We start from the raw sequence: 27,702 nt of genomic DNA, 5'->3' as shown, positions 1-27,702 counted from the left end.
TTTGTCTTATTTCTAGTTAAAATGTCTCATTTTAGTAAAAAAAATCTCATTACACTTAAAACAAGACTCATCACTGGAAAAAACAACAATTTTCACCTGTTTCAAGTAGATTTTCACTTGAAATAAGTAGAAAAATCTGCCAGTGGAACAAGATTTTTTTGCTTGTAATGAGAAGATAAATCTTGTCCCACTGGCAGATTTTTCTACTTATTTCAAGTGAAAATTTACTTGAAACAGGTGAAAATTGTCAAATAAGTTATTTTTCTGGTGATGACTCTAAATGTTGAAATAGCAGTAAAACCACATTCATTGATGAAATGACATATGGGATGGAAAGGAGGGATGTCAGTTTTACAGGGGGGATGATTTGGACCGTTTTTATTTCAGGGGGGGGATGCCATCCCCCCTCAACTCCAGTACTGGTTATAGGCAACCCAGGTTTAGCCGAGCTACTGATGCCCCGGGACTCTGTGTGGCGATAATCGATTGTATGCATGTATACTTGGATTTCTCGGAAACTCCAGTTTAATCCTTAGCTAGATTGTTGCCAATAGCTTGATTTAGATGTGCATGTAACATATTCATACGCCTAATAACGGCCTGCTTCACTTGCTTTGAGACAACTGCTGATATATGCACCCATGCAAAATGCAAACACCTAAGTTTCACTCAATAATGATTATTCTATTTCTCTACAAAAAGCAGGTAAACTATTTTTTCCAAACAGTCTTTATGAAGCAGAGAGATATTCTACGCTCGTCTCTCACCCTGTAATGACCGCCAGCCCTGTGGGGTGCCCTGTCCCGTCTGCAGTATTTTCTTTCATCATCTTCCTCTCCTAAATGAGTCACAGAGAAGAGAGACATTGTGCCTTCACACCCTCCATCTGCACGCAATGCTTGTCCATCTGTCATCTCTCCAGACAGACACGCTGACAGATGAAACACTGGCTGCAACTCGCACAACTCAAGGGCCCCGACTATTTAGAGAAGGACACTTACTCAAAAAGAGTCCCAGTGCACTGAGAGGAATTGCGTCTCTGTCACCGAGAAGGCAGGCATAAAGGACGACGCCATGACTCAGATTTTCCTCTTTTAATGGCACCGATAACATGATTACAATAGAAGGGAAATATTTTTTTAATCTAAATGAAGGTAGACTGTACAAGATTGTCAATACAGAGATAATTGATAAAATTTGTATATTATGTCAGCACATATACAGTATCTTACAACGACATGAACTTGGTATTGCTACATAGCTTACATTATGACTATAACAAAACATCCTTTCATGCAGTATAATGCCCAATTATATGGAAAAATAAACATGTCAAAAAAATGAAATAAATTAGAAACACACCTTCTTTTTCAATCTTGATACAATTTAGCATTTACATTTTGAGGGCTGATAGCCTATATATTCCCAAAAGCTTTTGTATGGTCTAAAGCACTCTTACTAAATAATCTAAAATATTTCTCGACAGTAACGTTATTCCATGTACATACTAGCGGTAAGTGCACATATAAAAAGGTTTGTCTAGTGGCAGTCCTTTAGCTTTGATGCATAAAAAGGTTCAACACAAATTCAATGAAAAAAAAAAAGTAACAGTGAGTGGATCAAATGTTACTTTTAGAAAAATGATTCATAGTCTCAATACAGGAGGAAAGTTATGGCAATTAAAGTTATACATTTCAGTTAATTTTCACTGGGAGCACATGTTTCAGAAGAAAACGATGAGGATGAGCAAAACATGATGAAAAAAAATGCTATACTGCAAATGTTATTTTTAGTTAAACTCATTTTAGACATGCACCACAGTCATTTTGACAGGAATACATATGCTTTTTCTCTGCTGTTCATGATGTTATGCAGAAATTTTATACTGAAGCTTAGGAGGGAGAGTCTGCAAGAATGTCTGCAAACAGACACCGTTAACATCGACATGCAGTTTGAATACATTTTAGAAAGTCTCCGAGGTGGCATGCAGAATATCAGTTGTATGGTGAATATCTGTTACAGTTAAATAAGTGAGTAAAATAACACAAGGAAATTCACAGGTATCAAACTCATTTTAATCTCAAAAAAACAAAAGCAAGTGGAGGCTTGAAGCTCTGGTCTGCAGGCGTATTTTCCTGTGTTGATCACGTAACATATTCAGGAGTAACATGAAAAAAAAAAGAAGAGTATAGGAATTCTTTAAAAAAATATATTTGTACATTGTCCTTCTTTAGTTAAAAGATTTATGTGCAAAATAAATGGTGAAAAAAAGAGAAAGAACTGAAGTTTCTTGTCACATGATTATTTAAAGACACAAGCTGCTGTATTTGAGAGACCCTACCGAAGGTGCTGCAGGGACAAAGGCCGGTGTGTCAAGTCTAAGGCAAGTCTCATCTGTATTTTACACCAGCACACGTCTGCAATTTGTTATTTTTAACTGTTATTTTTTTCAGATTCATGCGTGCTTGCAGGGACAGCAAAATGAGCATCTGAGAAAAAGCAAAGCTGTTGATGTCAGCTCTGTGCTGAGGTTTGCTACGTCTGGTTTTCTTTTAGGTTGTAAGTGTGAGCTGAGGGTACGAGTTGACAGAGACCTGGCACATTAAAACCTCATGTGTGCTAAAAGAACAATAATTTAATCTGAAAAAAAAAACCTAACAAAAAAACTGTACTGTGAAAAAGAGAAATAATCTAATTTAATTGGTGATTTTGAAATGTAGCTGAAGCAATTAAAGCTTTTGAGTTTGGGTTTTAAGAGGAATACAAAGCATTTCCCAAAGAATAATCATCATTAAGAAAATGAGTTATTAAACCTGAGTTTGACGGATTTGACAGCAATGTGATGGTGCTCCATCAGTGTGTGTTTTCAGATGGCATTGATAGTGGATGCAAATGGAGTAAAGTAGTGGTAAATGTGCAGACAAGTGTAACAAAACAAACACAGGACCAGATATCAAAGACAGACCTTCCTGAATCTGTCTGTGCATCACAATAGAGCATCGGATGTGTTACAGTGACAGCAGCAGTTTTGAGTGAAGTCGGCAAAATATGTGGCTCCAAATTTCACATAAACACTTGATTCAGTTTTAAGCTGCTCCTCATATTTGTTTTATCAGAATATGTCATGACTGTTGATCCTTGAACCTCTTATTTTTGAAAGCACAGTACGAGTCTCTGCGTTTAAGTTACTTTAAGTGGAGACGAGAGCACATGCAAAACTGCTTCCTACATGTATTTACATCACATCCCGTCGCACAGTGAGGCGCTTCAGCGCAGTAGAGGAATCTCAACCTGAATCTACGGGATTTCCCAAGACCTCCCTCGGTTTTGAGCCCGCTAAATCTCATAACAGACCAACAAGAGTCTGTGACATATCTGATGATCCACCAATGATCCAACAGATCTGGAAATAATCACTGGAAGGCACTGCGATATCCGTCGTGCTGATCTCCTCTGCAGTCTGCAGGCATCAAACTAAAGCAAAAAGTAGATGTTGGAAAACAGGGAAATATCCCCGTTGCCTAGATGTCAAACATGCTGCCAGATGGTTTAGAACAGGAACAGAACGAACGATTACCATTGAAATCAGTTTTTCTGTAACCTTCCATCATTGCTTTGATTAAAATCCAACCTTTTACTCAAGTTTGAGTCCCAGCCCTTTTTCACGCAGCAGCTGGACGGCAGCTCGACAGCCCGGGCAAAGCTTCCACCAGCAGCCCTTATTCCTGCCTTCACTTCCTATTTGATTGTTTTTATAGCTCAGTAAGGCTGATGCCTGAGATATATTATGAAATCATGCTACTACTTTACTGACAAGCTATGTGTCTCTTTATAAATAACCCCGGACAAAGTAGCACGGTAAATGTCGTGTAATCATTTCTATGCACACTGGAAGCAGCTACGTGTATTTGGCATTTCTAAGAGGTCGTGGTTGTGTCAGATCAGTCGAGACCAATGCTTTTTGTATTAAAGTATATACTAAAACCTTGAGTAACACATGTCTGGGTTAGAACCCACTGGATTAGCTTGCAGATCGGCTAAAAATAAAGACCTTCTTTACAGTCCTCATTCCTCATGCCTCCACTAAGTCCTTCTGCAAACACCACGTGGCTGCGGCAGAGACGCGTGATCCCGAGTTTGTGTTTATGACTCCACATGGTCTCTCGCGTGTTCCTTGCTCCGTATATAAGCTTGTGAGTGTTGTGGACTGAATCTGCATGCACGGGGGAACGTGTCCATGAAAGAGCTGAATTGCGACACACCGGATCTCGCTCCGGCCTCTCGGCTAACACTGGTAGTGGATGTGCTGGTGCTGGTGCACTTTCCCGTCCACGTGCGAGTGCGTGTGCGTGTGGATGTCCGTGTAGATCTTGGGGTAGACCTTGGGAGCCACCGCGGTGCCTCCCTGGGCCAGCAGCAGCTGCTGCTGGTGGGAGACGTAGTCCTCGTAGGAAAGGCAGTCTTTATCCCCGCTGGCTGACGGAGGAGCGAGCGGCGGGACGGCTCGGTCGCGGCTGGTCGTCGCCGGCGGCCGCTGAGCAGCGGGCAGCGCGGAGGAGGACGAGGAGGAGGAGGAGGAAGAAGAATTGGAGCAGGTTCGCTTTGACTGGCAGAACCAGAGCAGGGCGGTGCCCAAGATGAAGGCCACGCCCGCCGGGATTCCAATGATGACGGGCCAGGGGACGCTGGGGGAGGAGGCTGAAGGGACGGGGATGGTTGGAGGTTTCCGGTCTGCAGGGGATGGAGAGATGAGGAGTCAACAAACCAACCAGGGACTATTACCCTAAACATTTACAGCTGATCATTTTAGACCATGACAGCTTTTTTTCCCCTCAACAACGATGTCAATCAGCCAGATACAAATGTACATGTCTGTCTGTCTGTCTGTCTGTCTGTCTATCTAGCAACAGAAAAGCAAAGAAACAACAAAAGGCAAAGAAACAACAGAAAAGCAAAGAAACATTAACAGATAGTCAATCGCACTTATAAGATTCAAAAATAGCTTTACAAACCATTTTCTTAAAAACCAAAAAAGAATGAAATGGTTTTAAATTTACGTAGGCATCATTCCAGAATATAACTCTAATAATGGAGACACATCTCCTTTTCATACCTTTTTTAGCTTTTTGTACAGTAAAATTGCAGACACCTCTAAGATTATACGGAGTCTCCTGAATTGAAAAGAACCTCTGTATTGAGTCAGGGAGCATTTTGGATTTTGGTCTCAACATAATTTGCATGATTTTATAATAAAACAAATCATAAAATTTAATTTAGAAAAGAATTTAGAAAAAGTGGCTTTGTGTGAGCATAGTAATCAGCCTTATTGATGATATGTATGGCTCGTTTTTGCAGTTTTATTATTGAATTTAAGGTGGTTTTAAAGGTGGATCCCCACAAGTCCACACAGTAAGATAAATAGGGAACAATCAATGAGTCATCAGCAGATCAAATGCAAAGCCTTGGAATTCAGTAAATTTCTGGATTTATACAGGATTGCAAGTGATTTTGAAATTTTCCCTTTAATGTGTTCAATATGTTGTTTCCATGTTAACTTTTGGTCAATGACAACCCCAAGGAATTTAGTCTCAAAAACCCTTTCAATATCAACATTACAGATTTTTAATGTAATATTACCATCACTTTCATTATCTATCTATCATCTCTCTCTCTACCTGGGAGGACGGTGAGGTAGGCGCTCCTGAAGCTGTATCCCATGGTATTGGCTCCCAGGCAGATGTACATGCCGGCGTCTTCCTCCTTGGCCCGAGTGATGAGCAGCTTGTTGAGGTAGGAGCCGTCTGGCCGCGACCAAACCTCTCCTGCCGGCAGCACCATGAACCGGTGGTCTCCAACCTTTCAAACAAAAAAAACGTTATGAAATCATCCGGCCCGGGTGTCACCGATCTCTCCGAGGGTTGTGGTCTGTACCTCTATGGTGGAGTTGAACTTGTTCTCATCACCAGGTTCCACTCGTTTGAGCCACTGGATCACGGGCTTGACGTCGCTGCGGACTTTACACTGGAAGGAAGTGGTTCCTCCGTAGTCCACGGTGGTGTTGACGGGGTGAGTGCCGGTCAGGATGGGCTTGGAGTTGGTACGCTCTAAGGAAACCAACACAACACAGGAAAAACAACAGCATATATTAGTGTGTAATATTAGATTATTCTTAATTAAAGGGGACCTATTATAAAAAACAGGTTTTTTCTTGCTTTAACATATATAAAGTGGTCTCCCCTCAGCCTGCCAACTCAGAGAAGGAGGAAAGCAACCAAATTCTGCAGTGTCTGTACAGCCACCCGGATGAGCCGTCCAGTGTGATGTGGATCTACGAGCCGTTCAGATCCTTCCAAACCACGCCCACGACTAAACACCGTGTCCTAACTGCATGCGAGCGTCCGACTATCGCGTCGCACTGCGTGACATCGGACGCTCTCCGTCCATCTCCCTCCAGCCAGCTGCCACTTTATTGAGGTTTTTGTAGTGAAATGAGGAGGAATCATAGAGATAACTTCTCATTTAAACTAACTGGATCAGCCGTTCCTCATCCATGACTGTTTCCTACAGCGCTTTCAACCGGCTTTCAACGCGAGTGACAGGAAGAGAATAGAAGCAGGGCGTCCGACAAATGTTCAGCTCAAAACGGCGCGCCGCGTTGCTGCGGACAGTTAGGACAGTCCAATAGAAAATAAAGCAATGGAATTGATTTTGTCGCTGACGCTCGCTCGCATCGCATGCGGTTATGACACGGTTTAATAGTGTACGCAGCCGGCTGCTCTTCTTCCCTTTGTGCTTTGTGCCCTCCCCTGCTACGCCTCATACACCAATCAGCACAGAGCCTCATTATCATAGCCTCGCCCACTCAGAATCCTGCATAGATAATGAGGTTAGAGAATGGGATGATAAAGACATGGTTTAGAGGCTGAATTTCTAATTATTTAGAAAAAAAACTATAAAAAAGCTTGTTTTTAAGACATTCAAGGCCTGTTTAAAATAGATATTACTTGCCATAATAGGTCCCCTTTAAAGTAGAATAACATTTTTGATGGCATGTTTTCTTTGCCGTTTGTTTGTCTTTTTCTCATCAAGATAACGAAGAAGAACATTTACACAAAGCTTGGTGGACAGCTGGAATAAACCTTGCTCAATTCACACAACATCGTCCTTATGGTATTTTCTGCTTCTCTCTCTTTCTTTTTTCCGCTCATAGAGAGCTATATAAGACCTAAAAGACACATACAAGACCATTTTAGGATTTGTAAATGTAATCTCACAGGAACGTGACCAGTGAAAGTGATACCTGTGCTGATTACCTGCATTGAATTTAAAATGCATATTATGTACAAGACAGAATTAATTTGTGATGTTTGACAGGACTATAGCATCCACATGCTCATTGAGGTTACTGGGGTGTGTAAATTAATATATCTCAAATGTGTTTTACTTCAACAACAGACACTGTTTTCAGTGCATGAGCCCAGTCTGCTCACAAATAGAAAACAAAGATGGGAAAGAAAGAGTGCAAAATAGGCGGTAAATATGATTTTAAACCCTATCTTTCAGATATGTAATGTTTCTATAGAACTAGACTGAAGTATCCTGAATAGCAGTTTATTAATATTTATGGTTTTTCTGACCCTCCTTCTTGAACAGCTGCAGCTAACTGACACTCGAATCTTGACTGAGAGAGAAAATGTCACATTTGACACGACTGCGCGGGAGTTTGATTTACTTCCTCTGTACTTTTGTGTGCGTGTGCGTGCACGTGCGTGGGCATGCACACACGAGGAGGAGTGTGTGTAGCCGTCTTTCAGGAAAGACTACAGCTGTAGTTTAATACAGAGCAGATGTGGCAAGAAAAGCGAGCGTCAAGAGAGCTAGTCGGAGCCTCTCGACAGAGCTGTAACATTTGGTTACGCACAGCTCAGCGCACACACACACACACACACACGCACACACACACACACACACACACGCTCAACACTAAACTGCTCAGCATTAAATCGTCCAGCTTCACATCAGCGCACCGGCTTTTGTAGCTTTCCAACACAACCGAACGACCGGCACCCACAACTCATCGCAGCCCACATTCTGCTCTCAACATTAAAACATGACCTTTTTTAGACTAAAACTGCAGCTGGATCGCCTCCTGAACTGAAAACCCCGCGGAAAAACATTCCTCGCTCGCATGAGTGATGTTTACTGACAGCACTGACGGTGATCAATAAAGGCCACTGAAAACAAGGCCTTTACTGGGAGAGCTCATAAGCCTCGACTCTGCTGAATGTGGGCACTTAAGCTCCGTCTCTCAACCACCCACAACACCTTAAAGACATGAACGTAATTGATGCAAGATTAGACTTTTATCACTACGGACTTACCCGTTCAACAAACAATATACTTGAAGAGAAACTTGTTGTGTTTTTCTCTCTTCAAAGTCAAAGTTTCTCTTCTTTTATTTATCTCTCTGGCTGCAGACTCCACTAACAAATCATTCAAATAGCTCAAAAACAAATTGCGGTCTTCTTGATCATATGACCTTGGACATTTTACATGATTGCTGCATCAAAAGGGAACAAACCCCTATTTCAAACTCCATTTAGTCACAAAGACCTCAGAATGAAAGAGTAACACACATAGCGTGTACTGCGTAATTTATACAATTGTTTTGTTAAGAAGCACTCTTTTTTGGCGAATACCAAGGCGATCAAGTCCAGCCGTGTGTTTGTGACTACATTTATGAAAGTCACTTGATTTGATTAAATAACTGGACAACTGGATGGAAAAGGGGTATCACATTCTTTCCACTTACATATTCTGATTAAAGTTCTGGTCCAGTAGGAAGTGCATTCTTTAACCCTTGTGCTGTGTTTGGGTCAAGGTGAGGGTGGGGGGAGAAAAGATGGAATGAAGGAAAGAAGGAAGTAAGGAAGAAAGGGAGAAAAGATGGAAGGAAGGAAAGAAGGAAGTAAGGAAGAAAGGGAGAAAAGATGGAAGGAAGGAAAGAAGGAAGTAAGGAAGGGAGAAAAGATGGAATGAAGGAAAGAAGGAAGTAAGGAAGGGAGAAAAGATGGAAGGAAGGGAGAAAAGATGGAAGGAAGGGAGAAAGGAGAAAAGAAGGAAGGAAGGAAAGAAGGAAGTAAGGAAGTAAGGAAGAAAGTAGGAAAGGGAGTAAGAAAGGGAGAAAAGATGGAAGGAAGGGAGAAGGGAGAAAAGAAGAATTTTCTCCATTCCTTCCTCCCTCCCTTCTTTCCTTTCTTTCTCCCTCCCTTCCATCTTTTCTCCCTTTCTTACTTCCTTCCTTCTTTCCTTGTTTTCTCCTTTCTCCCTTCCTTCCATCTTTTCTCACTTCCTTACTCCCTTTCCTACTTTCTTCCTTACTTCCTTCTTTCTTTCCTTCCTTCCATCTTTTCTCCCTTTCTTTCTTCCTTACTTCCTTCCTTCTTTTCTCCTTTCTCCCTTCCTTCCATCTTTTCTCCCTTCCTTACTTCCTTTCCTACTTTCTTCCTTACTTCCTTCTTTCCTTCCTTCCATCTTTTCTCCCTTCTTCCTTCCTTCCATCTTCTCTCCCTTCCTTACTTCCTTCTTTCTTTCCTTCCTTCCATCTTTTCTCCCTTTCTTTCTTCCTTACTTCCTTCCTTCTTTTCTCCTTTCTCCCTTCCTTCCATCTTTTCTCCCTTTCTTCCTTACTTCCACATTACTTCCGATATAACTGTAGAACATGTATAGGAACGTAAAAACCTTTAAAAACACACAAGCCTGCCTTTTACCTGTCTCAATAACTGTCTGTTGAATTTCAACATGTTTCGTGGCACGAGAGCATAACTGTCAGATTTGGACTGGGATTACACGCCCTGGCAGCAGGAAAAGCACATGGCTTGGTGCCTCGTGTTTTGATTGTGTTTTAAAGCCTTGCACGACTGCAGATGGTTGAAACTCCACGGGATGTGGATTGTGTGAATGAGATAAAGCTTAAAAAAAGACATTTCCCCCCTCGTGTCGAGCCGGTGACTCACGTATGACTTCCACTTTGTACGTGGCGTTGATCTCTCCGGCCCGGTTGTACACGTGGCAGGTGTACTTCCCGCTGTGCTCCGGCATCAGGTTCTTCAGACTCAGAGTCCACCTCTTCTTCTTGGCCTCCCCTCCGGCTCCGGCTCCGGCTCCGGCTCCGGCTCCGGCGTCCTCGTCCACCAGCGGCTTGCTGTCCTTCAGCCAGACGATGTCCGGGCGAGGGTTTCCGCTCGCCGTGCACTTCAGCCGGACGGAGCTGCCGACTGGACGCGCTATGACGCGCTTCCTCATCTTTGCCGGCTGGGTGAAACGCGGACGAACTGCAAATGTCAAGAAGAGGAACAAAGTGACTTTAAGATAAGATAAGATAAGATAAAATAAGATAATCCTTTAATAGTCCCACAGAGGGGAAATTTGCAATATATGAATAGATGATGGAGTGAGATCTTTAACCCTTGTGCTGTCTTTGGGTCAAAATGACCCAATTCTTCTATCCTTCTTTCCTCCTGCTCTTCTTCCTTCTTCCTTTCCTCTTTTCCTCCTTTTTTACCCTCCTTTACTTCTTTTTCTTCCTACCTCCCTTTCGTCATTCTTTCCTTTATTACCTTCTTTGCTTTTCCTTCCTTCTTTCCTTATTTTCTCCATTCCTTCCTCCCTCCCTTCTTTCCTTTTCTCCCTTCTTTCCTTTCTTTCTCCCTTCCTTCCATCTTTTCTCCCTTCCTTACTTCCTTCTTTCCTTCCTTCCATCTTTTTCTCCCTTTCTTCCTTCCTTCCTTCTTTCCTCCTTTCTCCCTTCCTTCCATCTTTTCTCGCTTCCTTACTCCCTTTCCTACCTTCTTCCTTACTTCCTTCTTTCCTTCCTTGCATCTTTTCTCCCTTTCTTTCTTCCTTCCTTCTTTCCTTCTTTTCTCCTTTCTCCCTTCCTTCCATCCTTTCTCCCTTCCTTACTCCCTTTCCTACTTTCTTCCTTACTTCCTTCTTTCCTCCCTTTCTTCCTTACTTCCTTTCTTCTTTCCTTCTTTCCTCCTTTCTCCCTTCCTTCCATCTTTTCTCGCTTCCTTACTCCCTTTCCTACTTTCTTCCTTACTTCCTTCTTTCCTTCCTTGCATCTTTTCTCCCTTCCTTCCTTCCTTCTTTCCTTCTTTCCTCCTTTCTCCCTTCCTTCCATCTTTTCTCCCTTCCTTCCTTACTTCCTTCTTTCCTTCCTTCCATCTTTTCTCCCCCCACCCTCACCTTGACCCAAACACAGCACAATGGTTAAAGATATGCACTTCATACTGGACCAGAACTTTAATCAGAATATGTAAGTGGAAAGAATGTGATACCCCTTTTCCATCTCAGTCAGCGGCAGGTATGAAAGAAAGAAAGACAATAAAGGGAGGAAGGGGACAGACAGTTATTACACAGAAGTAAACCATTTAAGTAGCAGATTTATATATTTACAAGCAGTCTTTTGTTGCTGAGAAAAGCGGAAGCAGAACCGCGTAGAAATGATTTTGTAATTCACTGGAAATTCCTAAGTGACAGATTCATAAGATGTAAAAAGGAATCAAAGCCATGTTATCTGGCAAGACTGTCGCAGGGAAAGAGGGTTCACGAATGTTTCAGGCCTCTTGAGTTACAGTTTTTATTTGCTCCTTAGAAAAGCGGCTTCAAAACAGCAACTTCCAGTTGTAAAGTGAATGTCAGCATGAAGCGCGGCGCGCTCTAAGAGCTTCTCCCAGGGGTTACAGCAGCTCCTCGTAACGACACGTATCGGAAGCATATGTGTGATTATGACGTGGGCGATCCCGTTTCCTCTGAGCTCAGGCTGATGTATTTTGGTCTTGTTTATTAAAGCTAACATTTGCAGCTGTGACTGGTAATTAATTTTATACTTCATAGTCATTACTGATGTATAACCTTACATCATCACCATGAAATGGTGTTGATAATAGTCAGTGTCAACACACTCTCACACAGTCATGACCAGTATGACGACGCTTTTGTCAGCTGTTGTTGCATTTTAGCACGTGGCTCCATGAATTATGTAAACAAGGACGATGGAATTAGGAATGAATCGGACAATCTGAGGACGACTGTGGACGTCATGATATGGACATTTTTAGCAGCATGAGAAGCGTACATTTGCTGGAATAAACCCAAATGTTTTATTACTTTTTTCCCATTTCCTCTTCCTCTTAAAGAGGAAGATTTGGCCAGAGCAGAAAAATAAACATGTTTACAGCCATTTTGTTCTCAATCGTTTGATGTTACACCCATGACATCTCCGAGGGGGGGGGGGGTGTTTTTTGTACCACGCCAGGTAGGAATGGGCGATATTTTACCGTTCACGATATACCGTCAAAAAAATTCCTTACGATAAGAATTTGTCATGACGCGGTAAAAACGATAAATTCCCGTTGATGAAGTTTTTGTGTAAAGCTGATTTTTGGAAGGAAGGAAGGAAGGAAGGAAGGAAGGAAGGAAGGAAGGAAAGGGGAGAAGGAAGGGAGAAAACAAGGAAAGAAGGAAGGAAGGGAGAAAAGAGGAAGGGAAGAAGGAAGGAGAGAGCAGGAGGAAAGAAGGAAGGAAGGGGAAAAAAGAAGGAAGGAAGAAAGGAAGGAAGGAAGGAAGGAAGGAAGGAAGGAAGGAAGGAAGGAAGGAAGGAAGGAAGGAAGGAAGGAAGGAAAGGGGAGAAGGAAGGGAGAAAACAAGGAAAGGAGGAAGGAAGGGAGAAAAGAGGAAGGGAAGAAGGAAGGAAAGAGCAGGAGGAAAGGAGGAAGGAAGGGAAAAAAGAAGGAAGGAAGGAAGGAAAGAAAGAAAGAAAGAAAGAAAGAAAGAAAGAAAGAAAGAAAGAAAGAAAGAAAGAAAGAAAGAAAGAAAGAAAGAAAGAAAGAAAAAAAGAAAGAAAGAAAGAAAGAAAGAAAGAAAGAAAGAAAGAAAGAAAGAAAGAAAGAAAGAAAGAAAGAAAGAAAGAAAGAAAGAAAGAAAGAAAGATAAATTCCCGTTGATGACGTTTTTGTGTAACGACATGGCGGATCTGAGAGCGAGATAGATTCATAGTTAAAAAGGTGGAGTTGAATTGGTATTTTTTTTATCGTCATTTTTATCGTTATCGGGATAAATGCCAGAAATAATCGTGATACATTTTTTAGTCCATACCGCCCATCCCTAATGCCAGGAGAATTTATACAAAGCAATATTCTTGACATGGTTGACTGACAGTCGGTTCAGCTGATTTCTAATTTCTATCCGTTCCTCATCTGCAGTCGTCATGCTGCCCCGCTTAGTGAAGCTCCTGTTTGAGGCCCAGCCACCGTTATTTTTGATTCCCCCACAGAGAACATGTTTAATGCTATTCTGTTGTAAACGTCTGCCGGCAGCTCTGGAGATATTGCGGTGGGGATCTTTTAAAAGGAGCTGAAAGCCAATACTAACATTGACTCATACGGTGGGTAGAGGTGTCAAAAGTATTCACATTCATTACTCAGGTAGAAGTATAGATACTAGAGTTTAAAAATACTCCTGTAGAAGTTGAAGTATCAACTCAAGTTTTTTACTCAAGTAAAAGTATAAAAGTACTGGTTTCAAAACTACTTAAAGTATAAAAGTAAAAGTAATGTAAGGGGGAAAAAAGCCATTAAGGACAAAAGCCATTGAAAATGAATGCATCTTAGTATAATGCAAATATATTAAAGGACCATATATGTGTACTATTGAGCATTAACATGTGTTTCAGAGAGCAGGAGATATGATGACTAGTTGCCTATAAGTATTGTAATGGTGCAAAAAGTCAAACTTCAGAGGCGTGTTATCATTTATCCTAACCTTTATTGGAATGTACATCCAAGTTTAGTTGCAGGAATCTGAGGGCGACGGATGTAAGAACAAAACTGGACAAGAACATCTGAAACAACCACAACCAAATTCACTCTATCCGGATGGAGCAATTTAACTGGATAGTTTTTATTTAAAGGCCAAAATGAAATAGAGTAACGAGGCTGTTTTTAAAATGTAAGGAGTAAAAAGTACAGATAATTGCGTGAAAATGTAAGGAGTAAAAGTAAAAAGTCGTCTGAAAAATAATTACTCCAGTGAAGTATAGATAACCAAAATTTCTACTTAAGTAAGGTAACGAAGTATTTGTACTTTGTTACTTGACACCTCTGACGGTGGGCGTGTCCTCATCGGCTTCCCGGGCAACATGGCAGAAAAATAGGCTTCCAAACAGCTCTGCAGAGACCATGAGTCATGTAACATCATGCTTTCACCATTATTTTTTTTACAGTCTATGGTTCTCGAACATAGACTGTGCGTATAAAATAAATATTAAGAATCAAATCAAAAGCCAGTTAACTCCCATCCGCATCGCTCCTCCGCTTGCGTGACCCGACTCCATCCATTCTATCAAAGTTGCATATTTTTCTTTACTAATAAATAAAAAGGCTGTGCACTAAGACAATCTAATCTAAATCCCTGATATTCCTTTTCGAGAAACCCTACGATCAGTGAAAACAGATCAAAGAGGCAAAAAAGAAAAATCAGTAGGGAGGAAGGAGAGGAAATCATTCACAGGAGCGCTTGATTTTATAGCCCTCGTGTTCCAGCCGCAGCAGATAGCCATCAGCCAGGGCGATAAATCACCCAGAAACTACTACAGTTGCATCTCTTTCCTCAGACGCAGCTATTATTCTAGCCCTGGGTAAACAAATAGGGAGAAGAGTTATGTGACGGCTTTGTGCGCTCAAATTGGGAGATTTCATTGCAGCTGCATTACTCAGAGGAATACAGCTCTCTGCCGATAGCCCCGCAGCTGGGCAGGATGACAAAACAAACATAGCATAAAGGCTTTTAAGTCTCGCCTTTGTGCCCTCTGAGTCTGAGAAAAGCTACTGGACTACAGATGAACTGTGACCAGACAGAGTAAATAGATCTACCAGAGAGCGATTTGTAAATTAATGCTCAACTTTTATGAATTTCACAAATTCAGCTGACGAAGGCTCAGAGAGGAACCGATCGTTGTGAACAACGGGGGGTAAAGACATGAGCGCATGGACCAACTGTTTTTGGAAGTGAACTGATTTACATGCTCTAAAACCGAAGCAAATCAAAAGGAAGAAAGCAGACTGACAACGAAAGGAATAAAGTTCACATCGAGGTTAACGCGCACAGAACTGACGCGGCTAAACGCCGGCGAGTAAAACCCCAAGCGAAGGCAGAAACATTTGAGAACAAAGAGAGAAAGAGGCCGAGTTAAAACAATAAAAAGCAGAGGTAAAAGAGAGGGCACGTGGAAACCCAGAGACACATGGAGGAGAAGGTGAAGTGGACCGGTGGCGATACGGAGAGGGACGAGGGGAGAAGGTGAGAGCCAGAGAGAGGGAAAGGGCAGGCTTGTTCGGGGTCTCAGGGGCCACTTAAACGCCACACTTCACAGTGTAAAAATACTGCTGACCCTCCGACTGACGCCTTTGATCACAAACTGTGCCAAAGAGGGAGAGGGAGTGTGTGTGTGTAGGTGTGTGTGTGTGTGTGTGTGTGTTAGAGAAGTCAAATATGGATTCAAGATACTAAAATAGTAGAGAGTTTCACCTCTGAGCTAATTTTAGTTTTGATGATTGTGTGGGCTTAAAACAATTACAATAACCCCTGCATCACTGTAATCCCCGGCTCAATCTGACTCTCAGTTTGGGAGAAGAAAAAAGTAAGTCTTTATGGTGTCTGTTGCAAAATTGACAGTCTTCCAGAGACCTTGTTTTTGGAAATTAGAAAGTTATTTGATCTTTGTTCTGCCACGCAGTGGCGTTCCTCTTATTCTCTCTGAATCCTGAAGTCAACCTCGTCTTGGACGTTATGATCCTACATTTCATGCACTTTTAAACTACATTTAATATGCGAGCTCCAATTTTTGGGGCCGTGTCAACAGGGTTTTTCCAAGCTTGAAACATAATATTATCCTAATCTGTCATGTTTCATTAATTTATGCATTTTGGGAGTTTTAATTAAACTTAATACAGCGATATAAAACCACATGAAACCACTGGTGTCACAGGATCTAACCAAAATGGGAAACTTCCCTCATCAGCTCATAGATCTGTATGTCCTGAGGAAACCACAGTCATGTTGACTCTGGCCGTAACCCACTCTGTAACCGGAGAATTAGTTATTTAGTGCAGAAAAAAAGATGTGGATTTGACTCAGACACACTGACATGTAGATGCATCTTCACAGAACCAAGAATCACCTGCTCAGTCTTTACAAAGCCAAGAGTCACGCAGATTATTATCAGTGAAGTATAAGTATCAAACTGGAGATCATTACAGTCTTCTTGAAGAATTTTGTGTAAAAAAAAATAAAAAAAATGCTAAACTGCTAAAATATAGGCAAAACTATTTCATATTTTACTTTTTACTCAGAGTTAAAAGAAATGCCTCACTGTGAAGCCCAGGCATGAACAGACGAAAGAGCAGCATGTAAATGACTGGCCGACAAACTGGACGTTTCCAGTCTCTGATTTTAAATCTCTTTTTCGAGGTTGTGCATCTGCAGCAGCTCAGTATATACAATTACAGAAACCTGTGGGTGCTGTGGACTAAAAATCATGTGCCTTTAAAATCATTAATTGTGCTTGGGTACATTTGTGTGCAAAATAAACAAAATTCAAGCCTTTGAAAAAACTTTAGAGAATCTGCTTTCAGGCTTCAGGCTTCAGGCTCAGCTAAACTGATTCCCTCCCGACACATAATTAACTCCCAGATATGAGAGTGGTCTCAGTTTCTTAGTTTACCTGAAGTAAATCAAACAAAATTAAAAAAGGTGTAAAAATACCACAGAGAACAAAAGACAGAAGGGTTACGCAATGTGAAAAAGGGGAGCGGGAAGATTTGGAAGAGGGGGAAGAAAGGAATGTGTCCCACCAAATCACACCTCACACAAATAGACCACTCTCCACTCTGTCAGAGCCAATTACTCACACCAACACACACCATGTGTGTTTGTGCTCGTGTGTCTGTGTGTGGTCATATATCCCCACCTGACAGCTTGTTTTTTATTGTGCAATCAGCTACTGTGCTTTCTTTATAAACATAATCTCAGCTATTTCAGGTGTCACTTCCAGGCTTCTTTCACATTCACGTTTCCATTCGGCCACAGGTCTGTGAGCGGTTACCTAGTTTCCCAGCCAGCTCCGGGGCGTGTTCAGAGTCTCCACCCGCTGACCCCGCTCCGTTTCTTGAACTGGAGTCGTCTGGTTACAGAAAGACAAGAAATGTCATGATTGAACTGACGATTATGACAAAGCACAAAATAGTTTATTGTGTAAAAAATGTGTCTGAAAGGTGACTATTTCTACATCCACTTGTTGAGCATCAATTATAAACTATATTTAAAGTTTGAAGAGAAAAAAAGCATGAAACCACTTAACAGGGAAGCTATGAACAATTCTTTTCTGCATATTCTTTACATACATTTGATAAACATGCTTCAGCCTTGGTCCATCTATCTAATTGTTCCACATAAAAATTGAGAAATCTCAAGAAGATTATTTCAAAATTGGAAGCAGGTTGCAGAAGAGGAGAGGAAAAACATTCCTGTTATAGCTTTTGAATATTTCTGGATCTAGAGTTTAATAGGAGCTCATCACTAAGAAATAAACAAAGAAAAAGACAAAGCGGTGGATCAGAGGTTAGAAAAGCAGGCTGGTGGGAGTTAATGTCAAGTCAAAGATAGGCTGATCAAGGCTGTGCAAGGCAGTACCTTTTCTCATCGTCAATACTCAAATGTTTAATGTAAACTGTTCAGCACCACTTTTTCTTTTTTTTGTTAAACCAGAGAGGCAAATGATAAATGACATTGTACATTTTTCCACTTGTGTTATAATAAAAAGAGGCGTGTTGCTGCCGTAAATCACTGCCGATCTAAGTCATAAAATCAGCTCAACAACCCTCTCTTATCATTCCTTCAATCTTAAACCTTAAATCTAAATTTCCTGACTCATACCTCTAAAAAAAAGCATGCTCCCGAATCTGGACCTCTCTTTTCTTTTTAAATACCTTTATATGGCATATGTTTAATCACACTCTAGTATCATATCGCTTTGACACTGGTGGATCGGGTTCCCTCCCTCAGTGGGCTCTCCCACATTAATTATCAATAAAGATACACACATCCATGTGAACCTTCGTGGTAAGAAACGCTTCAAGATGGAACCAATGTCTCCAAGGGGCCCTTCACAGCGGAGAGGATGTGGGAGGGCTGATACGGCCCAATATCAGCTCCGTCAGAATCCATGTGAGGATGTGGGGGAGTGGAAGTGTGGAGGTATGTGGTTAACTTGGCTTGAATCTCAACTTCAAGCAAAAACCTGATAGTAGTTATGGAAGGACTGAATAAGGAATCAAACAGCCTCGGACCACCTGCAGGAAGAACCGGAGTGCGTGCGCTGTAAACGGATCTGTTCGCCGTGCATGTTGGTTCGTATGCAGCTTTTTTTGGGGGGGATTTTTAGAAGACCACCTGAAAGCTCGGTGTTTAATGCAGTGCCAAATGTCTTTAAAGTATCACTATTTGGACGATGGAATAGAAGGCGCATCTGAAATGCAAATAGGAGGCATGACCTGCATCCTAAGGAGTGGTATTAATAGCATCCTGACAGGCCCTGCGTGTGTGCGAGATATGAATTCCTGCATGGGTGTGTCACTGCATGTCTGAGTGCATGTGTCTTGGCATTATTCACCTAAATGGTAACTTGAGGTGTTCCCGTTAAACCACGCTCCTCTTTCCCTCTTTTGGACCCCCCCCCCCCCTTCCACATGCACAGCGTGTTCTGAGAAAAGGCGATGTGTTTGAAGCTGAGTGGCGCAGGGCTCTAATCCGAGGAGGGAACGAGGTTTAGTGCTTTTAGCAGAGAGCAAATCCTCCCCGCTGCCTCCTGTGAGATGGCAAACTTTACGAGGCAGACCTCCCTGCAAACAAACTGACAGATGAGGCTTAACTAGTTCAACTGGCAGCACTGCGCATCCATTACAGCGTGGCCACAGTATCCAAGCACTTTATTTTAAACTCAAATATGTACATGCGCGCATAGTTAATGATATAAAACAGACAGGATTGTAACATTTATTTTTAACTAAATGATCTTATGTGTTGCACATCTACTCATCTTATTCCTGTTTCAAAAAATGGGAAAAATGTTTAACCTGGTTTTGGGGAACCAGGATGTCGCACCTGTTGTCGCCTGACAGAAACCAAAATAACAGAAGATGCAAACACTTGAACTCATGAGCATTTTATGTTTTTATTATTACAAAAAAAAAACATTTAGGTATACACTACGGGGCTCTGAAAATACGTTTTTTAGAGTATGGAGACCTTTTTTGACCTTTTTTGATAAACCCTCCACACAAGTGCAGTAATTAATCTTAGTCAGATACCCGTATGGGGTTGCTGGCGTCTCAGGCCTTGTCATGCTGCTTCTACAATATGTTTTAGTCTTTAATTATACTGTGTTTCACTAAGCGCCTTGTATTAATGGGTTACTCAGTCTTGAGAAGTCTTTGTTATACAAACATATGTTGTAAAATCTCACTAAGTAGAGTTAGCCTAACATCATTGAGTGACAGTAGGGGTAAGGGAAGTTCGTTGTGGGGAGGGAATGTTTAAAGTTTTGTTTATGTGCAAGTAAAAATCAATAAAAAGAACTATGAAAGAAAAAAAAACATTTAAAAAACATGCATTGAAAAGTAAAAGGGTCTAAAAGCAGAATTAAAGATGAGATGCAAGAAATAAAGCTTGTAGTGCATTACTGAAAGGCAGAAGTAAATAACAAGGTTTTCAACCTTGACTTAAAGCAACAGAGTTCCAGCAGTCCCGATGCATTCTGGGAGTTTTTTCCACAGGTGAGGAGCATAACAGCTGAAAGCTGCCTCACCTTGTTTGGCTCTGACTCTGATTCTTTTTACAGATTACTGATTCTGAGTACAGAAAGTAAGTGTGACTGTGACGACCCGAGCGTTCTGGTTGGTTCATAACGGACCAGCAGATCAGGGATGTATTTTGGCCCGAGACCATTCAGAGATTTATAAACCAACCGCAGGATTTTATTCTGTGACGGACAGAAGCCAGTGTAGAGATCCAACCCTGGACTTATACTGATGTAAACATGTTCCTTGTTGAGATGTCAAAGTTTCCAGAGATATAAATCAACATAAGATGGGTCATGTCCCATAACTATTGCTGTCATCGAAGATTAAAAATAAACCTTCAAGTAAAGAGTTGATATGTTTTATGAATCAGTTATATAAAAAGAAAAGTGCAGCGTAAATAAAGCGTGTATAAAATATCAAACAGATTCGGTGAACAGTTGGAAGAGCTGACTGTGACGGGCAGCGAGGAAACTTCCAAGCTATTTAAGGGGAACCAAAAAGGGGAATGCTGCACATTAAGGGTCGAAGAGTTGATGAAGACTAACATGTTCTCCAGCAAGTATGTGCGGTGAGAGGAATGCATGTCAGAGAAGCAAAATAAATCCTGACGGATAGCTGGAGGTTGAAAACTGAGCAGTCTGATCTATTTGTTTTCTGACAGAAATAGAAGAACAATTTCTAGATTTAGCCCAACTGCCGAGACCGGGGTTAATCTCTGACTATAAACAAACAGTCCAGATGCCCATCTCGCCGCTCAGTTATCACTTCACCCAAAGCCTGAAGAGGCTTTTGTCTGAAGAACTTCAGAGAACAGAGGGAGCATACTTGATACGAGTGGCGGTACTAATTATAGAGAACACAATATTCCTGAAGGCTTTTAACACCCCGAAGACTGGCTCTAAAAATCTTTGATTTGACAATCTCTCTGTGAAATCTAATTTCAGAGAGCGTTGTTTCCAAAAAGGGCAGTTTTGCACCTTTCTTCAGTTCTGCTCGTTGAGAGCGAGAGCTAGTTTTGGTGTTTGGTTTCAATGCACACATTGTACAAAACATATCCCTTTCCCCTTTTTCACCTGTTTTTAATAAACAAAATGCTTTCTCTTGTGATCTTGTTCCACCTCCTTATGTTGAGCCAGATAGCTCGTGCACGCACCATCACGCACAGAGAAATGGACAAAGAAAGAACACGGAAAATGGTACATACATGCTACTGCATTCACGCCAAATTCAAATAGAAAATGCATATATGTGAGTATAATCGCACAGTTTTGGACCAACTGCTGGACACGGATCAAACCCGCGTCACCACCGTTTGCATAGAGACACGTTTCCACCTGAGCAAATGCGTCCAAATCCTTGTGGCTTCTATCATTGGTTCAAATGGAAGCTGTTTGTTGTCTGAAGAATAAACACGACAGGCCATCAGCTGCTAAACTCTGGAAAGTAAGTTAAATTGTTGGTCATAAAAACACATCCCACCTATTAACGACGAGTGTGAATCGGCTGTTGTCCAATTTCCTTTTTAAATGATGTTTTAAAACAAAACTGATTGGCATCCCAACTACACGTTGGCCATGTATGATGCACACATGAGCTAAAACGCAGCTTACAGTAATTTATGAAGCAAAGAGCTCGTGTAAGGGCTTGATTTCAGCCCACGTAGGCAGATGCAGTTTGATTAAATGCAGACTTTACCGGATATCAAGGACAACCAAATCAGCGGCCTTTGCTTTTCCTTCCACGTGTTGTTGTTGACCGCAACCTCGGCATTTGCAAACTGAAACGGGGCCTGCAGCGGATCAAAAATTGGCGTGGCATCACCGTAAAAATAGTTTCCCATTTTAAGATATGACAGAACTAATAAGGAAGCAGCCCAAGAGATCCCCATCCTTCTGGTCTCCGCTTTCTGGTTCCTCCTTTGTTTTTCCCATTTGTCTCCGTCTCAATCTACACTGAAGCGTGCAAATGGGTGAACGGTGCGCTGTGTTTCACACCAACACTGCCTGGGTACCCCTGTGTGGGCCAATGTGTTTGTGTAACCTCTTCCCGTATTTACTTTAAGGTCCGTAAAGAAAAAGGCAACGACTGCAAACGAGCACGCTCCGACATGCGAGTCCCCAAAGCTCAATGTGTTTATATTTGCGTGTGTTTATACCCAAGAGTTTTGTCGGTGTTTTCCTAAAGGGTCACGTCCTCCCAGGTTTTAATATAGAGACACTGGATATGTGGCCAGAACCTCGGAGCGTGCGTCTGCCGAGGCCGACGTGGGCATGCATGAAGCTTTCTGCGTCAGCTCCGACCGACCGCCCGTCGCTGCAGCATCGCGGCCAAAAACAGCAGTCCTGATCCGCGTTTGTGTATCTGACAAACCTTGTAAACCACTGTTAGTGCTCTAAAATTGGCCACGGTCACAGTTTCAAGCTTCGCACGGCCACAGCTTGCCTCCCACAATAAATGTTTCGTTTCATAATTTTGACATGAGCGACCACAGGTTTTACATAACACTAGAAAATAAGGCATTGTTGAGTTAAAAATTCCAGCCCGGGGATAGTTTTCTATTTGTTTCCCTGCTTCAGCTTTTTCTGGGGAATTTGGAAGTGAGTTGCAGTTTTTGACCAATGTTATAATTTGATCACATTGAGTTCTTGCCTCTTGCTACATAAAATGAGAACATTCAGACAATTCAAGGACAAAGAAATTCTGAATTTAGTTGATGACTGACGTTTGGAGAAAATGTGGCGAAAAAGGGTAAAATTATCGATTGAAACACTTTAGGGTTCATCTTTCAGTGGTTCAAATGATGAACTTTAAAAATCTGTTCTTTAGCAGAGTTCTACCAAGGCACCCCCCCCTCCAAATCCAGTCTCTGCAACAAAAAGCAGAACAAACATCTTTTTCTTTCCTCCGCAGTTGTTGGCCTGTCAGTGCTCCGACCCCCCACCAAAACCAACACTGTCATTATAGCTCCATCGCTTCAACAAAACTCTGGAAACAATAAAACCTGATGTTGTGTGGTTCTTTCCTGCGGTGTACGCTTATTATGGTGGGTGATGGAAGAACACAATGGATTACAAGTTTCTGAAAGTAAAGAGAGACTTCCAAACGTATTGCACCACGTTCCTGACATTCCTTTCTCTCCAGCAAAGGTCATTGCAGGAATATCCTCTTTTACGGTGCAGAAACATTACACACACAGTGTCATTGTAATAAGCGGCTGGATTTATATCCTGCAACACCACAGTAGAAATGTGCGCTGGCAGATTTGTGAGTGGAAACTGTTTCTCTCAAGCACGGGCTGCGTTTCATCTGTAATTAGCAGCTCATGTTATACTCCGTGGACACTTTAGTGTAATGTCTGACACGTAGTACGGTCCAATCACTGGCCACAGACAGGGATACCAATTTAAATTGCAACTGTCAGTCATATCTAACCTAAGATTTCAGGGCCGTTTACAATGAACACAGTCTTCTTTGGCAGGAACGGTGCACATTTGTGGATTTGAGTTAAAAGTCGTTTAAATGGATCTAACTGAAGACAGAAACTGCAAACACAGGCCACATTCATCCATTCACGCAATCATACATACTATACAGTACAACACCTATTCATTTGCACACCGACTTTTTCTTTTTAAGACAATCACACATACAGAAAAAAGGAAAAACACCGGGTTAAGCCTCTTGCTCAAGGAGACTTCAGCAAGTGGTCTAGAAAGACTAGAAATGGAAATACGGACCTTATAATTAACAGATGAATGCTCGGCCTCATGAACAACAGCTGTCCCTGAACTGGAAATGCTTTTCTGTCAACCATTTCCAAGATCAGGGGCCGGATTCACAAAACATTCTTAAGAAAAGAAATCTTCTTAAGTGTCATTTTTTTCTTAAGTTCAGTCTTAAGAAGAAAAAAGAGAAGAAGTCATATCGTCCAAAAAAGTGCTAAGTATTTTCTCAACTTTCTTCTTAAGTTTCTTCTTAAGAAAAAAACTTAAGAATAAATGGTATTCTTGAAATAAAAGTTCTCAAATTTGTCCTTGACTTTTTTCTTCACTTTAAGACAACCTTGACCTGTTTAAGTTTAGACTAGTAGGTGATAGTTTGAGGATATACTTTGTAATTAATTACACACAGAGCCTGTTAACTGTTTGTTGGCATGTTAGTTAGCGTGGTAGTTAATTATTATTAATTTTCCCCAATAGTATTTTTTTTCGCACATTAATCTCATCCACCACAACCTTGAAAAGTTCCTGCATCTCTTTTTCTCCTTCTCCATGTTTAGTGAGTGACTGACAGTTAAGACCCAAACTACCTGTATAAATGTTGTTTGTTGGCGCGTGCAATGCAATGACATATTTTAAGAAGTTCTTAAGTAGGAAAAATAAGAAATTCGTAAGAAATGACAGTTCTTAAGACGGTTCTTAAGAAAATATTGAGGAATTTCACTTAAGAACTTTCTTATGAACTTCTTAATTTTAGATCTTAAGACATTTCTTAAGATCGTTCTTAAGAACATATTGGTGAATCTGGCCCCAGGAATTCATTTCGTACTTAAACAGAGGTCAGTTGACAAGAGGGAGGACTGAACGTGTTAACCCCACTGCCGTCTCGTGTCTCAAGTCTCAAATGTGAAGGAAAAAACTTCTGCTTTAAGGCTAATGTTTAGTTTTTTCTCTCTCTTTACATGTAAAGGTTAATCAGCAATACCTTGCACAAAAATTAACTCAATGACTGGCTGCCACACAGTTTTAAACGAAATAGTAATCATGTTTAAACAGATTCTTACCTCGTCCATCCTCGATATTTCATAGTTTGAGCGTTTTAACTTGATAAATGAAAATAGGGATGATTAGCCTCACATCAAGAAGGATTGCAGTTTAAGCATCAGCCATTACTGTGGGCGTGTTTTTCCCGTGTTTGGTCCCGACCTGCACCTGCGAACCTGATCAGTTTTCAAAACGGACATCTCGAGTGCCTTCCTCGCGACTTCTCTTTAATCTACAGTCCATTTGATTTTCTCTCCATGAACCGTTACACAAAATCAAAATACCTTGTACAATAAAAATCTACTTTTCTGACACATAGTCTATAAGAAACCAAAAAAGTCATGTCCGTTATCTATAAAGTTGTCATATTCTCAAGCTGTCAAGATGTGTGTAGCTGCACAGGTGTGCTTTACAGACTCTGCACACACACACACACACACACACACACACACACACGTCACAGTGATTTAAACGCCAGGCTGTGCAGACGCCGCGTAGCCGTATGGAAATCATTATAAGTTGCTCTGCTACGTTGGCCTCCATTAACAGCATGTGAGAACGAGGGAGAGACAGTGAAAGGAGCAGCGACAGAGAGAAACAGCGAACAAGACGGGATCTGACTGCCTTTTGGAAGAGGTCAACAGGCAGCAGGAGAGTTATAAAGAGACAGAGCTGGACTGAAAAAAAAAGTGACAGCCCAGAGAGAAAGATTTATTAACTGTAACCACAGAGCAGACAATCACACACTGCAGTTAGCTGCTACTCCCTGTAAGAGACTACGCCGTCTTACACGACAGATTAACTACTTTTATGTGAGTTTTTTCGTGGTCAGTGAGTCTGAGGTGATGACATTTTCCAACATCAATTAAACCACTGAATCACAAACATACATCATTTATAATTTACAGATCCTCATCCTCAGTTTGTGGAACATGTGAGCTCATTACCATTTATCATCACACCCATGCTCTCACACACACTCACACACACTCACACACACTCACACACACTCACACACCAGCACCTGACAGCGTTTTGAGGCCAGCCACCCGCTGGCCTCCTCCAAGCTCGCCAAGACAACAAGCTTTTTACGAGCGCAACTTTACGATGCTATTTACAAATGCGATTACACGATGTGCCATTCTGGGCTCGAACTCTCAGCAATATGATGAACACACGTTAACATTCTGCTGGGAATTGCTTCCAGCTCTCTGACTTATCTGGCACATGCCAAGATGTGTGAGGAAATTACACACACACACACACACACACACACACACACACACACACACACACACACACACACACACACACACACACACACACACACACACACACACACACACACTCAGTTCTTAATGAGTACAGTCCTGACCAAAATATCTCTATGATGGAAGACTCTCATAAGAACAATGGAAACTTCAATTTGTTCAAAAGTTAGCATGAAACAAAATGAATGAAATAAAATATAACTAAATTAACTTTAATGTTTCAAGCTGCAACAAAAGGCGCAGCATTGTAGGCATTGAAGGTTTTAAATCATATTGTAATTCCCAGCAGTTTAGTTGCTGTTGTGAGCTGAAGTGAAATAAACTGGACACAAAACTCTCTCTTATGTACCGTCCATTGATGACTATTCATTTTTAATATTTTGGACACTTGGAAAAAAAAATCACAAAGAAATCCTAACAAACCTGTCTGTGACTGTATATATTAATTTTTTTCTGTTTATTCTTTTTATTCTCACTGATTACAAGTAATCACAACATCCAAAGTGGTAGAGTGCAAAAATAACTTTGAAAAAAGTAATTTATTGTCAATCAAACAATATTCACAGTAAGAGGTTTAAATTACATACAACTTATTCTAATGCAACAACATATTTTTCTTCTCATATTTCTGTAGCTGCGGTACTAAATACAGATATACCGAGGTCAAATATGCAACAAGGAGAAAGAGGTCAGAAGAACCCCCCCTGAGAGAGCTGCCTCATCATCAGTATGAAGAGCTGACAACTCACAGCTTAGAGTTCTTTGTGCAGCAGCATTATTCCTGCTATTTTAACCTTGTGTCTCACCTGCTCCAGCTGCACAAGATTTGCACACCACAGCAGAAACCTGTTGATTGTATTTTTAAGGCTGATGGGAGATGTTTTAACATTTCAGGCTTATCTAAGCCATAATCCTAAACTCAACCGACTTCTCTCTCCTGATTCTCTCCTCCGGCAGAAGTAAACACTGAGTGTGCAAAAAAGTGTGTTAGTTTCTGCAGTGGAGTCAAACGGAGCTCTGTTTCACTTGGAGACTAAACAAAAACTGTTTATGGGGAAACCTTCTGTACGCAAGCATCCCGACAGAAACGGAGCAAAAGAAATAAAGAGTAAAGGGACATGCAGCGATGAATGTCTGCAAACGTGTGTGCCTAACTCCGAGCAGAGCTTTGTATTTCCTGAAGCCGAGCGGCACAGGGGTTTGATCTCGTGCCATGAATGGGCTCCACACACTAATTACAGCCACCTGTGTGTGTGTGTGTGTGTGTGTGTGTGTGTGTGTGTATACATGTTCGTATGAATGTGTGTGTGAGGCATGGGGGAGGACGGCGACTGTATGGTCATGAATAAAAGCAACCTGCTGTTTCCAATCTACGCACACAAACTCGTACACAAAAATAAATTACGTGGCATCATATTCAGAGGAGGTAGAGATGCCGTTTTCCACTCTCGGGTTAACCATCCATCCATGTCTATATGTGCATGTGCGTCTGCTCTTTCTCAGGTCTGTTAGTTTTTATTTTTTGCTGTGTCTTACAGGCAAAATTAAGCAGCAGCTTGTCTGAGTTTGTATGTCCAGCTGTCAGTCCTTTAGCGCAGCCAGGAACACACCGGATGATGATTCAAGTGCAAACGTGCAACGAAACCCACATTTAGAGTGACACACGTTGTGTATCGTACTTTAGAAGTCCACAAAAACACGACTTCTCTCTCAATAAGCTCTCTAAAACTATCAACCATGCTGTCCTTT

At 41.4% G+C, this 27,702-nt stretch overlaps 1 protein-coding gene across 1 annotated transcript in view; it reads right to left on the bottom strand.

The window, feature by feature from the left end:
• Positions 1-1,079: 1,079 nt before the first annotated feature.
• Positions 1,080-27,702, bottom strand: part of fgfrl1a (fibroblast growth factor receptor like 1a) — an 87,978-nt gene continuing 61,355 nt past the window's right edge. Inside the window, exons 4-8 of the mRNA XM_061724859.1 lie at positions 17,165-17,242; positions 10,017-10,334; positions 5,932-6,104; positions 5,676-5,856; positions 1,080-4,731 (exon numbers count right to left, since the gene is read on the bottom strand). Coding sequence (XP_061580843.1) covers positions 4,286-4,731; positions 5,676-5,856; positions 5,932-6,104; positions 10,017-10,334; positions 17,165-17,242 — 1,196 coding nt within the window. The 3' untranslated portion in view covers positions 1,080-4,285. The remainder of the gene's footprint in view (positions 4,732-5,675; positions 5,857-5,931; positions 6,105-10,016; positions 10,335-17,164; positions 17,243-27,702) is intronic.

The sequence above is a fragment of the Cololabis saira genome, chromosome 7 (assembly GCF_033807715.1).
Source record: "Cololabis saira isolate AMF1-May2022 chromosome 7, fColSai1.1, whole genome shotgun sequence".
Lineage (NCBI taxonomy): Eukaryota > Metazoa > Chordata > Actinopteri > Beloniformes > Belonidae > Cololabis > Cololabis saira.
This window is presented reverse-complemented; position numbering and strand designations above follow the sequence as displayed.